Genomic DNA, 16,454 nt, shown 5'->3' on the forward strand with positions numbered 1-16,454 from the left:
GTGTGGTCTGAGCAAATAAATAAACTTTTTGTCTACCTGTATCTTCATCTTCTCATAAAAGCGGCAGGATGAATTGAGGTCTAACACAAAATTAAAGGGAACCTGTCACCAGGAGACCCATTTTTAGCACTCCCCCAGTCCCCACAGAGCATAGTACATACGCTGCCAAAGTGTTTTTGTATAAAAAAAATTGGTTTTACAGAAAAAAAGATGTTATATTGTACCTTTCTTTAGCATCTGCTGTGTGACTAGGCAGTTGCCAATTGGGAGGGGCTGTAAGGAGCAGTCCCCCCCCCCACCCTTGGGAAACTTGTGACCTTTTCAAATACATGAATAACTCCCCACACTCAGGATTGGCTGTAGAGGAGCAGGGGGCGTCGCTAAGCCAAGTGATGGGTGTTTTCATATATTTGAAAAGGTCACATGGAGGAGCTGTTTACCAAGGGTGGGGGGGGGGACTGCTCCTTTCCAGCCCCTACCAATAGGCAACTGCCTAGTCACACAGCACATGCTAATGAAAGGTACAATATAACATAACTTTTTTTCTGTAAAACCAATTTTTAATACAAAAACACTTTGGCAGTGTATGTACTATGCTCTGTGGGGACTGGGGGAGTGCTAAAAATGGATCTCCTAGTGACAGATTCCCTTTAATAATATATTGTGATTGGAAGATCAGGAACAAAGGGAGCTATATATATATAACCATTTTTGGAGTTAAAAAAGGCAAACAGCACATCTTTGTCTTCAACATTTGTGGTGGAGAAATTAAGGTTTTCATCCATGATTGGAAGAAGAGAATAATCATGTGTAAATGCAATGTAATGTAAATTCCCTTTAAATACTTTTACAACATAGTGAGCAGTTTAAGAGTGCTTTTTACACGCTAAAACGACATTGTAAAGAACTGCATTCAGTTTTGATGCTGATTTTGATTTTTCAGGTAAAACCTGCTCAATAATATCTTTCACCTCTCAAAGTGCAGTGTGCAGCTCTTGATGTGCTATGACCCCTGATGAAGCCTACGAGCTAGGCGATAAGTGTGGGGCGTTTTCTCTGTGTTGGATGATCACTGGTAATACCTTCTATGTATTAGGTTCTATAGCAAGACTGTTGCCCATGTGTTGCTCCATTTATATGTGTATCACTGTATTAGTCTTGGGTCAACTTTAGTGTAAATTTTTATACTTTTTGGCATTTATCCTTACATAATATTTATCATTTATACACTAACAAGTCTTTTCCCCTCACACATTGATACTCACATATCTCTTATTATTTTTCTGTATATGGAGCTCACACTTTACATTTCATATTGGCTTTCTATGCTGCATACTCGTCCACACACAGTGGGTATTTTTTACCTGGATTTGTGTTTTTAATTGTTTTTAAATACTCTATTTTTGTTTGCTCAATAAAATTATTTTGACTATATGTATGCATCCTCTTTTCTTTTGCTCTTCATGTACAGATGTGCTATGTTCCATGGGAGGTAGCCACCCAGCAACAGCTGATTGTCAGATAAGCACACATGGTCTCCATAATGCCTCACACACATGCTTTGTGAGAATCATCTAGATGCTTTAAGGATTGTTTCCAAGGGTACACATTGGCTACGGAGGATGTTAAACCCAAATATCGGCGCATTGCCTTGACTATACAAATCCCTATATCTTCCTATTCCTCTACCAAAACTATATATCTCTACTGTACAATCAATAGATGTTTTTATTTTGCCCTTAAGAAACGAAAAAACTGTTTGAAACAACCATGGTTCTGTTATGTATTTAAATATAAGTTTCAATGACCCTATAGATAACGCGAGGAGACATGCCAATTGTATACCTGCCCTACTTAGTGACCTGAATGTCCATTTTATATAAATTAAGAAAGGCTTTATATCGCACATTGATGTGTATTTGGGAACTTTAGGTATGGAACCTGGAGCCCTTTTTCATTGTCTTAAATCGTACTTTTTTCATTAAGATTAGAAATTACAATGTTTAGAGCTGAACAAACTGTCTTAAGGGTGTTGGGTGCAAAACCGGATTGAAACTTTGAGAACAAAATCTCTATTGAAGCCCATAATTCGGGGGAATTCTGTGATCCCCTATTCGACTCTTTGCCAGCTTCTATGACAGACTTCTAGGGATTGTAGAAACAATGGGGCAGTTTGCTGGCAGAGTATGCATGCGAAAAACCCCAGGCCGGGCAGGGGCAAGAACACACTAGCCCAATTTCTCCAGCGGTGAAGACTATAGCTGAAGTCTCCAAGTGAGCCATGGTCTAACCTGGTGGAGATCCCGTCTGGATCTACTAAGAGGCCTGAGCAGTTTTGTATATTAGACACGCTGTGCACTGGCAGGCAGGGAATATTAAAACTGGCTTTTAAAACTATAGTCATAATAGATTACCCCCAATGTTTTAGACTGTATGCTTTCCACTTTATGTCAGCCATGTTATCCACTGGAACTAGGACAGACTGATATGATTCAGGATCTTTGACCATACAGTGGTCTCAACTCATTTATGTGGAGTTTTTGTTGTTTTTCTGAACAAAGACCTTTTACCGCTGCCTGAGCAGAGTTGTTTCCACTGGAGTAGCTCGAAGTATATACGGAGAAAGTTCTGGCAATACCACCATTCTTCAGAGCACTTTAATGTAGACTGACATTAATACTCTCTGGTTCCAAGCATAACCTTCTTTTACACAGAATGCGTAACCACATCTTTCGATTTCTGCCTAGTGTAGGGGCTACACTGAACCTTGGTTTCAGTGAATTTACCTTTCCAAAAAGACTTGCTAACTTTCTTAACATAATCCTCTGTTCCTGAACCTGTTCCACCATTCGTTTTACTCTTTTCTTTTCTTCTGGGGTGTTTAATTGAAATAATTTTGTACTTACTGAAAAACCCAAAAATGTTATGGAAGCGGTCAGACGATGTACTGACTTTGCTTTGTTCCGAAGAAAACCTGTTTGAGAGACGCAACTTCTTGTTTTCGTTCCTTTGATTTTTGTGCATCTATATGGCAAACTAAAATGTAGTCCAAGTACACTAAACTTAGTGTTCTTTTGTTCTTAAATGAGAAATTACTGTCTTTAACACCCTTTTCAATGCATTGGAGCTATTGACATCGTTACGTTGTTGACATAGTAATTGGTATTGATCATACTTCCAGTAAAAACTGAACTATCCAAATGTGCTTTGGAACCACAGATTGTATGAAAAGCATCCTTGTATCGTAACCATATCTTTCTCCAGTAAGTAGAGTAAATATAACATACTTTAAACAGATTTTTAATGGAAAAGCAGTTCAAACTGTAGAGGTTTTACGTTTAGTACTGGTCTGACAGACCCATCTGTACTACAACCTTTTTGGTCATTCTTTGCCTTTGAAATCTTTCATGCTTCTTAGGCTTGTTCCATAACTTTGGAACCAAATTGTATTATGTTTATGACCCAACGGTTGGTAGTTATCTCCTCCCAAATGTCCAAATATTTCCATGAGTGAAAGGCTGTCCCTGTGCCTACATAGTTGGGCTATCCACGTCTTTGAAGTTCTATGGCACCTCTTCTGTATCCCCTTTTGTATTGTCCCTGATTACATTCAAGGGTCTGGACTTGGGAGAAAGGGACGCTCAATGAGATATGAAGACTTTTTGAAGTCGGCAAAGGATTCTCTGGCCTTTTACCTCCTTTAAACCTATGGTATACATTGTGGACCAAAGTTATGCATCTCTAAGTTTGGGAATTCATGAGATTTTGGGGCCTGCATCAGCATGCCCACTAGCATCATCTTATTCTGCTTAAATTTATTATGTAATTGAATGACTGGCCACATTGTTTTGCCACTTTAAAGTGGTTATTTAGAATGTTTGGTCCAGAATATCCACTGGCGTCAAGGCCAGTATGAGAGCCTGTATGCCAGGAATGCACACATAATTTCTCAGCTCTTAGGCAAAATCTTTCGCATCCGAGGGATCTGCTATGAACAAACCCTAATTAAGACGCTTATAAAGTGGCGAATGTCCTGCCGACCTCTGTCATCTGCAACCTCTGTCAGTGGACACTGCAGACCTCGCCACTATTTCTGAATCCCAATGCAACTCTGTGGGCAACATATTTCTAGTGAGTGTACTGGGGAGTGCAGCTTCTTGTTTGCTGGATTGAGAATTATTGCTCAAACAAGCCAAATTCATGTAAAAGGGTTCAAGAGAACCTGTCATGCAAAATAACCCTCCTAAACTAAATATATTTTCATAAACTGCCATTAGAGAGCATTGCCTCTATCCCTTCATTATCCCTCTACATGCCTGTAAACCTAAGCAATGGGGTCCTAAAGCTGTATGCAAATGATCTGTGAAATGTCCAATGAAGCATTAGCATATTCAAGCTGTCCACTCTATTCATGAGTGGGAGGCACAGCCACACCCCCAGTGCATGACTGACAGCCTGTATAATGATGTGAGGCTGTATAATGATGTGCTTCCTGGTGCTGGTGGCCACGCCCCCTGTAGCCTGTGTGTGCATGTGTGTGTGTTTAGGAGAGATATAGCATCTCCAGGCAGCCATGTTACAGCAGAACATGTCAGATTCATGTGTAGCTGATGTCTGTGTCTCTCACTTGTATATTAGGAGGATGCAGCATGTCAGCAGATGCAGCACACACACTAGCAATGCTTTACTATACATTACACACAGACATGAGCAGGGGGAGGAGAGGAGAGGGGAGGGGTAACAGGGGTGACATCACTGCCTCTGACCATGTGACCAGCCTCATTTACATGATAAAAAATAGATGATTTTACAATGATTAATGTATGAAATAACTAGATAAAGGCTGGGATGGATCCTTGTGAGCTGCTCCAACAGGTAGTAGTGACAGGACTAGTGACACAGACCTGATGACAGGTGTCCTTTCAGCTTTATTCATTTTGGCAAAAAAAATTTTTATAGCATCTGTGGTTGAAGCTTCCGCTCACTTTTTTCTTTTACACCATCTTATCTTCTGAGAAGAACTTTAAAACCTTCCTCGGCCAGAAAATGCATCCTTCTCCATCGGCTGCAAGAAACCTTCCAAGAGACCCCCACGAGGCAGCTACGGAGAGCCGCTGCGGTCACTTTATCGGACACAAAAATGAGGCTGCTGCTACATCTGCCGTTGTCGGGTGGTCAATGTATTAGTCCTATAATGCCCCTTGGTTGAATGCCTGGGTGAAGACGCTCATCATCTTTCTCCTGTCTATACATCTATCACTCTAGCGATCTATATATCTGTCTAACCATTTATCTATGTAACTTTTTGTCCATTTTCTATCCATCAAACGATCTTCCATCGCTCATATCTATCTCTAATCTACTTTATAATTCTGCATCTATAAATCGAGTATCTTTCATAGAAGAAAGCGAGAACATTGGAGCAGCGCTTGTGTAGGTAAATCACCGGTGCAGGTCTTCAAAAGCGGCCGATCCAGACGCATCAAAACTTCACCAGAAAAATACAGTAGCGAAGCAGCGCTCCTCAAAAAAGTATTTCTTTATTTCACTATAATAATAAAAAGCGATGTTTCGCTCTATGAAGGCATGATCGCCTGATAATACCCTAATAGAGCGGGTGAAATGTTGCTTCTTTATTATTATTATAATGGAATAAAGAAATACTTCTTTAAGGAGCGCTGCTTCGCTACTGCATTTTTCTGGTATCGTCTTTCGTATTTATCGTCTATCATCCGTCTCCTTTAAGATTCTCCTCCAGCCCCATATTACAGACACTTACCTCCTACTGGGTGTAAGTACAAAGTGTTATTACTGTGCAGGGCTACAGGAGCCTCTTACTGACTGTGACTGCTCATAACAGTTTTATTTTGGGGCCCCAGTTTTAGTTTTGCCCGGGGCCCCACTTTGCCATGTGAGGACCTGTAGCCCCATGTAGCACTTGTACTGTTAGTTACTGTTAGACTGGTGCACGCTGGGCCTTGTAGTCCACCACATGGAGCTTTTTACCTGAGACTCTGTGGCTTCTTGCTATTTTGGTGCAGCATCGCCATGGAGACCCTTTGCCGCCGCCTCAGGCTGCGCTGGTGACTGGCGGCAGCTCGTGGCGCTGCTGGGAGGGGCCGGCCCCCGGTGACAGGAGGAGGAGAGGAGGAGGGGCGTGCGCGCTGACGTCACCCGCGTGCGGAGGATGGGAGGAGGAAGGAGAGGAGAGAGAAGGGGGGCGGCGGTTACAGGAGGAGGGGGAGGGTCCGCGAGGGGCCAGCAGAAAATGGCGAGTCTGTGTAAGAGCCAGCAATGCTCTATCGAGAGGCGCGGTTTTCGACAGGAACTTGACTCTTGGCGGCACAAGCTCATTCACTGTGTAGGTAAGCTCTAATTCTTTTGACACCCCGAATCGCAAACGACGGGTAATCCGCCTCCCTCACAACTTAACACCCGGGAGAGAGAGAGAAGGGGAGGGAGGGGGTGGAAGAGGCGACGAACAACCCGGAACCGGTGTCCTGCCCCAGTCAGTCAGCCAGCGCGCGGCCCGGCGGCTCCTCACGGCTCTGAGGTAACAACAAAAACGCGGGAAGGTGAAGGGGGGGCGTGAGCGCGAGTGTCAGGACAGCAGCGCCGGCCAACGGCTCTAACGGCCGCGCTGCACGGTCACGTGACCCAGCGTTTCCCGTAGTTCCCTCACACTCTCGTTAATAAGAGAGGGAGAGAGCGTTATTCGCGTTATTGTGCTGGGCGCTCAGTCAGGACGGGAGCAGAGTTGTCACACAATGCCCGGCTGTCCGTTTCCGTCTGAGGGAGAGGCCAATCACACGGCCGGGCTCGGTTGTCCGGCTGTTGCTGGGAGTTTGGTCAGGGGGGCGGGTTGGGGGGAGAGAGAGAAGAGAAACTCCCGCCGCTCGGCCCGCGTTTCTAGTGCCGGGAGCGTGCGGGAAACACCCCCCTCTGCCCGTGCCCGCGCGGCGCGCGCTCCCGGCGGCCCTCGTGCGCGCGCGCGCCCCATCCTGGCAAATGTTGTATATTTTTTTTTTAATTGCCCAAAATTCCCTCCCTGTCCCCAAATGTTGGGATTGTGTTGTGTTATTCTGAGGAATGGCTCACCTGTGCTGATTCTGTGAAACACCCCCCCCCCCCTTCACACTTGGTGTTTTTTTTTATTATGGTGTGTTTTTTGTTAGTTGCATATGCATTTGGGTGCAGTGACGCCCATCACCAGCCAAACATTACTGAGTGTCCATGATAAAAAGCTAAATGATGTGTGCGGAGGGGAGGGGGTGCTGCTGCCTATGAAGTGCATTGTTATCAGGTTTCTAGGTAATTGCAGTTTCCATTTACAGCGGCTCCAGGTTCAGAGATCAGTCCTAATCAGGGTTTGGGTTTTTTTTTTTCAGCTTGCAGCTATGACTTTTTTTTGGGTGTGTTTTTTTTTTTTTTTTTTCTGCTGTTTGCTTAATTAAAGAAACTCGATGCTCTGCGCTTTCTGCCCCCTCCCTTCTTTCTGCAAACACTTTTTTTTTGTGTGTGTGTTCCTTGAATGGTGGGCAGGGATGGGGGTGAGGCTCAGGAGGAGAGGGGGGTGTGAGAGGGGCCTGAGGCCTAGCTTCAGCTTGCTCGCCGCCCCTACGGCTGCCCTTCCCGGAGGAACCTTGCTCGCCCCATGATTAAGGATCACCGTACTCCCCGAGGATCCCCTTCAAAAGAGGAATATGAGAGGAGATCTGCTTTTGGTGGCCGCAGAATGCTGGGGGATGGGCAAGGGATGAATGAAAACTCCCCTATTACAGTATGTCGTTTTCTGGGGTTTTTTTTTTTTTTTGTCTTTATTATTTTTACCTCCTGCTCTAAGGTCCTGTTTCCCTCCCCTCTATCATCTCCTAATTCTATATTATCGTCAGGATTCTAATTTAGAAGCCATGTAATCTTCTGTTGAGAAAAGAGAACTAAGTTGCTTTAAGCTTTTGTGTTGTTTTTTTTTTTTTTATGTATTATTGAATTGAAGCAGCCCATTCATCTGCATCCCCCTCCTCATGTGTTTGCACGGGATTGTTGTTTAGGCTTTTGTGCATCTCATTTCCACCTTGAATTTGTATGTTTTTGGGAATCTCTTGGGATCAAGGCGATGAAAGGGAAGGGAGGGGGAGGATATTATTCCTGGAGGAAAGTTCATTTCATCTGGCTAAAGACCCCGGTCTTTGAATTTTTTTTTTTTTTTAGCAAAGCCCATTATGCAAATTGTGCTTTGGTTTCAGATGTAATTTCATGCTGCGATAGCGTTTCTTTGTCACTTTTCCTGAAACAGTAACTGAGCACATATTATAAGAGAGGGTGGGGGGGAGCTAAAAATTCTGTAGCTTTACAGTTTGCACATGATTGATAGGAGCCGACGAAACGGGTTGAACCTTGACACACTATGGAGGAGGATTTTGTGAAATATTTTGATAGAATGTGTGTGAAGAGTCGTCGAGGAATAGGGATTGTGAGCAAATTAGGCAAAATGAGAAATTTATTTTGACATATTCGTATTAACACTTCCCCTGCCATGGTTTACTTTTAGGGTTTGCCATATACATAGTTGCTACTGTGTAAAATATAGCCCAAAAGAACTAAAAGGAGTCTTCCAGATTCTGAACCAAAATGATGAATGTATGAATTCATTGGCTTTCAAATGTGTTGACAGCAGCTTAGCTGAACATGCTGGGAGTTGTAGTTTTGCGGCACATGGAGGAGCCACAGGTTGTAGATAATTGCTTTTCTTGCTTGGTTTTGGCCAAAGAACATGACAAGGTGAAGCTTTGCTACACATCAATAACACCCCGTTTCCTGGTGTGTTACTGGCTCTTGGTGTACTGTTACAGAGGGGAGGGGACGTTGCAAAATCTTATATTTGGTAAACTTTTCACCCTATTAAATAGAAAGAATTTCAGTCTTTTAGAGGAGTTTCTGCACCACCCCTCAGTCAAGCAAACACTTTGATTCTATGACCTGCTTTGCATGCAAGTTATGTGCTTTTGTTAAAAAAAAAAAAAAAAAAAAAAAGGTCCAAAGTTTAGAATGGCCAACTATTTTATCTTTACAACAATGACACAAACCTGAAATTGATTGCTTTTATGATATAGCTGTGCGTGTTGAACTTGGGATTGTTTCGCTCCTATGTGCTCTTTAGGGAAACTTTTTTTTTTTTTTTTTGTTTCTTTCTGTTAAAATTTAACATTTTACGATCCAGAAAACATTTCATTTAATATTGATTTTTTTTTTTTTTTTTTTAGTTTTATGAATACATGTTGAATCCAGATATTCTTGCTTTGGCATACTCTTTGGGTGGACATATTTGTATAGATTTAGGTATCTAAATATATTTACACTCTAGTTTCCAAGTTATAAGAATTGGCAACTAGAAAATCCCCTAACTAGACAAAGTTCGGAGCTGTCGGCAAATTTGTTGAGTTGCCTTCTCAAGGGGATTTTTTGGGGGGCAGACTGAGGGCTGGTTTTCCTGTGGAGTTTTGCTTCTTTACATGCATCCAACGTGCAATTGGGAGGGGCTTTGGCCAAAATGCATGCATTTTTTCCCCAAACCCCTCCCACTTGCATTTTGCATACACTTAAAAATGCTACAACCGCCTCATGGGAACCCGCCCCTGCGGGTGTGTTCACATGTTCATCTTTTTTGGGTGCATTTCCCCAGTCTATTTCCATCCTGCCCAAACAACCACATTTGGGTAATGGTACCCATTTTACAACGCAGACACTAATGCATTCAATTTGCTCCTTGTAAATGTACGCTAGCAAAGTAGCAGATGTCCTGTAGAACTTGGTTGGATTAGGGTCTCTAATCTATGGCTGCTTTCGAGCTACAACTTTACGTCAGCTGTTGAGCCTCAGGTTACAGAACATAGGTGTAAAGAGTGGGAACTTACCCCTTGAATGTTGTTTTGAGGTATATTTTGTAGAGGCAATATTCACATGCTCATTATAAATGCTTTTTTTGGTGAGGGACAGGCTGTCACACTTGTTATCCAGAAGAATGTCAATAGGCATACATGACTTGTCACATTTAAAGGGGTCACCTCTCATCACATATCTTGAGATGGCTATGGATGAACAATTTGTTGGGAACGGAGGGGGTTGGAAGGTCAGAGCCAACGTGAAGCTTGGCATCCTTGGTATACATTTTAGAATTTGCGTATTTTCTGCTATTGTTTTCCTCCCCACAAATCCAGCAGTGGAGAGCAATTCAGCTCCTAACATAATATGCGTGCTTTTGCATGATTTGGTATTAAGTTAATTAGTCATGGGGCTTGAATCACATTTTTTATTTGGATTCCTTGATAGAGGGCACATGCAAATACATTTTGACAAATTGCAAGCGCAGTAATGAAGATTACTTTTATTGTAATGCTGCCAGCCCCAGCCATATTAGGATGCAGAGCAGCCAGTGATGCTAAAACATTCAATCACTTATAACTTTAGGGAGAATTGTGCTGGTGTGATTCCTTAAGTGTTCCTGAATGAAAAATCATGAATTATATATTCTTACCCTTCTAAGTTTTGTATAGCTATTAAAAGCTCTACCATGTATTAGGAGTTGACAAGCATGAAGCATGTTGGATAAATGCTTGTGGCTGAGTGCTTCCTCAATCTGCTTTCGTGTAATTTTCAAAATACATTTGATCCCGATTGTCGTGTGGAATGGTGTTTTTCTTCTAGCTGGCTATAATCAAATGGTTAATTCTCTTGTATTACAATGCATCTGCTTCTAATAAAATTAAGTTCTGCAATTATCCATTGGAATATAAAAAGGCATATTGCTAATTTTTTTTTTTGGTATGTTGCTGACAACCAGAAATTTCATTTCCAAGTGAGAAGCTCGCGAATAGATTCTGAGAATTTCTAGCTGCAGGGATGAGGAGAGATTAAACGTGTAGCTGATTTCTTCCTAAATACTCTGAAATGTTCCAAAAGATTGTGGTAGGAATAAAGTGGGGGGATTAATCAAGACTGGCTTACCCCAATCTTGATTTCCCCTCTGGAGACAAAAGATACTATAATTCATCAAGAGCGGTATGTCTCTTATAGGGGCATTCACAGGTCAGGTATCTATGAAACGTGATATCAGGTACAGATCCCCATCCTATACTTATCTCAGGAATAGGAGTCCACTGATCACTTTCTTACACACTGCCAAATAGAGTTTGAGGCTTTGGATTTATGTCTAAGGAACTGCTGAAAATAGCAGTTTTTTAGTTATTTTTATTTTCTCCAGTGCACCCATAGGCCTGAATGCAGAGTTACTGGGCTTTGGGAACGTAGTAAGCTTACTCTCATTCCTGAGATATGTTCCACCTCTGTAGATGTATCATAAATTCCTGACTTGTGAATACCTCCTTTAATGAACGAGGCACAACAAATGGAACTCAAATCTATGCCAGGTAGGAGCCAGTATAGACTTGGGCTGTATGCCTCTGGCCTAAATTGTAGGTAAATTTGTTTGGCCACAGATATGGCTGACTTGCCCACTTTTCAGCAAAGCAACATGATGGAATGTGCTCAATGTCACTGAAAAATTGCACCTAAACTTGTGACCCAAGTCATGTTAAGTCACCCCCCCCCCCCCGCCAAATGTGCAAATGTGTTGTAAGTGTAGGAGCACATGTGTTGAGGCATTTTTTTAAAGGGCACCTACCACCACAAATCTACCTATAAAGGTAGATTGGGTGGTAGGTGGATCAATGGGACGTGAGGATAGCCCTTTTAAGGGCTAAACCTCACGTCCCCACACTTTTTTGATAACTTTTATTATCCCTATATTCAAATTTACTTAGCCGCCTCGTGTAACCTCAGATGCGGCTACTCCACGCCCCAGTAGCCGCATCTGAGGTTACATGAGGCGGCTACTCCACGCCCCGGTAGCCACTTTACCCCTCCTACTCACCCATCTTCGGCGCGCAGCTCCGCGTAGCTGCGCGCCCTCGTCCGGCGATCCTGCCGTCTGCGCATGCGCAGAAGAGCAGGCCTGCGCACTCACTGCTCCGAAACAGGCGCGGGCCTGCTCTTCTGCGCAGGCGGCAGGATCGCCGGACGAGGGCGAGCAGCCGAAGATGGGTGAGTAGGAGGGGTAAAGTGGCTACCGGGGCGTGGAGTAGCCGCCTCGTGTAACCTCAGATGCGGCTACTCCACGCCCCAGTAGCCGCATAAGTAAATTTGAATATAGGGATAATAAAAGTTATCAAAAAAGTGTGGGGACGTGAGGATTAGCCCTTAAAAGGGCTATCCTCACGTCCCATTGATCCACCTACCACCCAATCTACCTTTATAGGTAGATTTGTGGTGGTAGGTTCCCTTTAATGTTATTATCTTGGCTTGACTTGAACATCATTATAGGGATAAATGGTTCTCTCAGTTTTCAACCTCACATCTGCCATCCAGCCATGGCAATCAGCAGTAATACCTTTGTGTAATGCTATGTCTATTTGGCCTGTATTGTGGTGTAGTACTTCAGTTTTGTACAAATTGTCGCCAAGTTGCAGTAATCTACTTGGATGTGCAGTCTTTATAGTGGTCTCATCTAAAAATTTTAAGTTGGTGACCTTCTCAGGGCTTTAATGTGACTTTGTAGTAAAACCGGATTATGAGTATAAAAGTTTGCCAGTCACCACTAAAATAATCTTTGTAAAGCATCATCAGATTCCGGAGCCCTTTACAAATCAAAGAGGATATATACAAATATAATATTATATTACAGAGTACAAAGAGTCATATGGAACAATAGGAGTGAGGCTTTTCAAATCCATGGTAAAAATGCATTCCGTCTTTTAACTGCACACAGAATTATAGACCAAGCTATGTTTGTGTGTAATTTTCTTAACTGGTACTTATCTCAAGAAGGGGCTTCGTCTGAGACAGTCGTATGTACCCCACTGGTCACTGCCCAGTATTTATTCTGTGCATTGGTGTATAACTCCCCCTCCCTAATTGATATAAGCATATTCCTTTATATTTAGCTAACACTTTGTTTCTTAGTGGTGGGGCTGTTGTCTTCCACCTACTTCAATTACACTTTGGTAGAGCAACAATGCAATAGTATCCCCAGTGCATTGTGCAGATGTCCTTTAAATCTGCGTTAATTTGTATGTGTACCAAGTAACGACACTTGCCTGACTGCATTTTTATTGGAGGCCTCTCCGTGTACTTTGGGGATTGACTTATGATGTCTTTGTTCCAGGTTTTTTTTTTTTTTTTTTTTTAAGCAAATAGGATCAAATAACCTCAGAGGGTAGTGGGGGTTGGGCTTTCATTGATTTGTGAGAGCTTTTCATGCAGATCAAAGATACAGTGAACAATCTGAAAATCTGTCAAAATAATTTTTTCCCCTTCTTATAATAGACAGTGAGGCCTTGTATTAGGGAACCGCATCCACAGTATGGCACTATGAAATATTTATTCGTTGAATTACCGCTTTTACCAGTGGAAGCAATTCAGACCATGGTAGAAGTGGGATATTACCCACGGCTACCTTCTCACTTAAACATAAATCACTTAAACATGGGATTTATATATTTTGTATGTTGTGTGGCCATATTTGCCTAAAGATAGAAGGGGGGGGGGCCTTACTTGTGAATGTTTCATGACATCATTGTATATAATTTCTTATTGTAGCTTGTAGATACAAACTCATACTTTTTGTGACTTCAAGCGAACCGGTCATCAGAATTGCCATTTCTAGCAGGTGATGGGTTACAATGACCTATGATATGCTGATTGTAAAAATGCCTTTTTCAGCATTCTGAATCATTTCAGTACTTTATATAAGCTTAATTCACATTACCTGCCTCCCTACCAGCAGTGTGTGGTGAGTCCTGGGGAGGAGAATCTGCAGCCTGTGTCCTCTCATGACTCCTATTTCACACCATTTCCCTTCCTTCCTTTCCTGGCTGCTCAATGCACATAACAGGGAGCTGCATGAGAGTGGAGGAGAGGAGACTGACCCAGGCTTCAGATGCCCCCTTCTGCTGTGGCTCACCATATGATGCTGGCATGGAGCTAGGTAATAATAATAACCTTTATTTATATAGTGCCATCAAAATCTTTACAGGTTCTGGGGAACATATACAAATAAAATAAGACGTTACATAGTAACAACAGTCATATGAAACAATAGGAGTGAGGGCCCTGCTCGCAAGAAGTTAGTCTATGAGGATGGGCCACAGGTTGACATTAAAAATTATTTAATATAAAATGCTGCTGCTTGAACCAGCCATCATCTTATACACAGTCAGTCGGACTGCAGAGAAGCATTTTCTGAATAACAGACGGGGAGTACCCAGAATTGGTTAGTAAAGAGTAGAAGTTGCAATCAGGTAGCAAGTGTGATAGGCCTGCCTAAATAAATGTGTTTTAAGAGCATGTTTGAAGCTTGTGGCCATAATAGTAATCATAATGTGAATGAAACTTGTATAAATGACTGACAAAGGAAAATTTTTAAAATCCGCAAAGTATATCTACTGGAACCTGCCACCTGATGACCGGTGCGCTTTCAGGCATTACTGTGACTAAAGTATAAATCATTGCTATCCAAATTTAGCCATAATAATAGAAGTGGAACTGTAAATGGCAAAATGGTAATTGTGTTATGAGTTAGGCCTCCTGCACACGTCAAGTGGTGGTATACTATGGTTCTGTGGACTGTTTGAGTAAGCTCGCTCAGCTGAGGTTCCATTGACGATTGAAAAAGACTACCAGAGCATGTAAGAATATGGCCTGCTCTATCTTTTGCTGCTCAGGAAGTTGGCTCATAATGCCCCGGGTCTTGTAATCCATGGTCATGTGCATGAGCCCCTAGAAGTGAATGGGGACGTGTGCCAGCTATTGAAACTGCTCACACACATGCCACATTCATGTTCATAAGCATGAGGATTTGGGCCATGTTCACATCACGATTATAGTTTTCTGTTATGGAGCAGATGACTTGCATGAGCAGAAGGATCCGCTTGGTAGTCATGGCATACAATACTGATTTATATTTCTTGCAAATAGTCTGATGTGCCATTGTTTCTTTTATGTAAAACTGAAGCACAACAGAAGAGACCCTACCGTGCGTGCAGGTCAATTGTAACTCCTGCTAAACGCAAAACTCTACTGGTTAGCATCTGCATTTACTTTCCATTTTCTTTAGTATTGAAGAGAAAGGTAAATTAAAACACTGGTGTGAACTCTATCTTAAAGATATTACAACAGAAATAACAGTGCAGGAAACTCTTTAAAATAAAACCTTTAGGGGAACTAAACCATGGGTACTTGTGGTGTTATATTCTAAGTTGATCTGAGTGGTTACCTTTTATAGAGAGGTTGTCGTAGAACTTTACTTTTTGGAAAGATCTATTGCTATCTCAATCTAGGACCTGAATTTATGTATAGCCATGGCATAACGGCCTTGTTTGGACTCTCTTCAGTTCCAATGAACTTTTGTGAAGTTGCAAGACAGTGCAGCCTGATTTAAAGTCTGGAATCCACACTTAAACACTGCGTGTGGTAATTCTGCTGCTGTATACAGAACCTTCTGTAATCCTTTTCATAAAGAATGTTTCTGCTTATTGTAAGATCTGCAGCAGGTTAATCTTCTGAAGTGCATCCTCAGCAGATTTCTACTTAATGGAAGACAAAAATACTTTGCAAAGTTAACCAAAATGCCACATGTATTCAGGGCTGATTCTAGCCTTTTTGGTGTCTGAGGTGAAAATTGAAATGGAGAGGTGATTTGCTTAACCCTTTCAGGACCTGGCCCTTTTTTGTTTTTTCATTTTAATTTTTTACTCCCCATGATCAAAAATCCATAACTTTTTTATTTTTCCATTTACAGAGCTGTGTGACGGCTTATTTTCTGCGTAACAAATTGCACTTCATAGAGTTGGTATTGAATATTCCATGCCGTGTACTAGGAAGCAGGAAAAAAAATTCCAAATGCAGTGAAATTGGTAAAAAAACGCATTTGTGCCGTCTTCTTGTGGGCTTGGATCTTACGGATTTCACTGTGCGCCCCAAATGACATGTCTACTTTATTCTTTGGGTCTGTGCGATTACGGGGATACCAAATTTATATACCGTATATACTCGTGTATAAGCCGAGATTTTCAGCACAAAAAATGTGCTGAAAAACCTCGCCTCGGCTTATACACGAGTCAGTGATAAAAATAAATACATTAATACTCACCCTCCGGTGTCCCCGATGTTCCTCGCGGCTCCCGATCCCTGTCGCGGCTCCCGGCGGCTTCTTCACTCTTCTCTGGCCGGGAGATCGCGCTGGCCGTCGCACACTGTGATGCCGCGCTGTCGCCGCTGATGACGTCATCAGCGGCGACAGCGCGGCATCACAGTGTGCGACGGCCAGCGCGATCTCCCGGCCAGAGAAGAGTGAAGGAGCCGCCGGGAGCCGCGACGAACAACGGGACAACGGAGGGTGA

At 42.5% G+C, this 16,454-nt stretch overlaps 1 protein-coding gene and 1 long non-coding RNA gene across 5 annotated transcripts in view; one reads left to right on the plus strand and one right to left on the minus strand.

Moving 5' to 3' along the window:
- Positions 1–6,877, minus strand: part of LOC140105704 (uncharacterized) — a 150,771-nt gene extending 143,894 nt beyond the window's left edge. The window contains exon 1 of one of the 3 annotated variants that reach the window (XR_011850624.1): positions 6,007–6,871. This is a non-coding gene — a long non-coding RNA (uncharacterized lncRNA). Of the gene's footprint in view, positions 1–6,006 lie in introns of all 3 variants that reach the window. The other 2 variants (XR_011850623.1, XR_011850625.1) reach the window with 2 other exon arrangements.
- Positions 6,219–16,454, plus strand: part of LCOR (ligand dependent nuclear receptor corepressor) — a 53,662-nt gene continuing 43,426 nt past the window's right edge. For both annotated transcript variants that reach the window (XM_072129725.1, XM_072129728.1), the window contains exon 1: positions 6,219–6,365. In XM_072129725.1, coding sequence (XP_071985826.1) covers positions 6,269–6,365 — 97 coding nt within the window. In that variant the 5' untranslated portion in view covers positions 6,219–6,268. The remainder of the gene's footprint in view (positions 6,366–16,454) is intronic.

This window comes from Engystomops pustulosus, chromosome 11 (assembly GCF_040894005.1).
Source record: "Engystomops pustulosus chromosome 11, aEngPut4.maternal, whole genome shotgun sequence".
Taxonomy (NCBI): domain Eukaryota; kingdom Metazoa; phylum Chordata; class Amphibia; order Anura; family Leptodactylidae; genus Engystomops; species Engystomops pustulosus.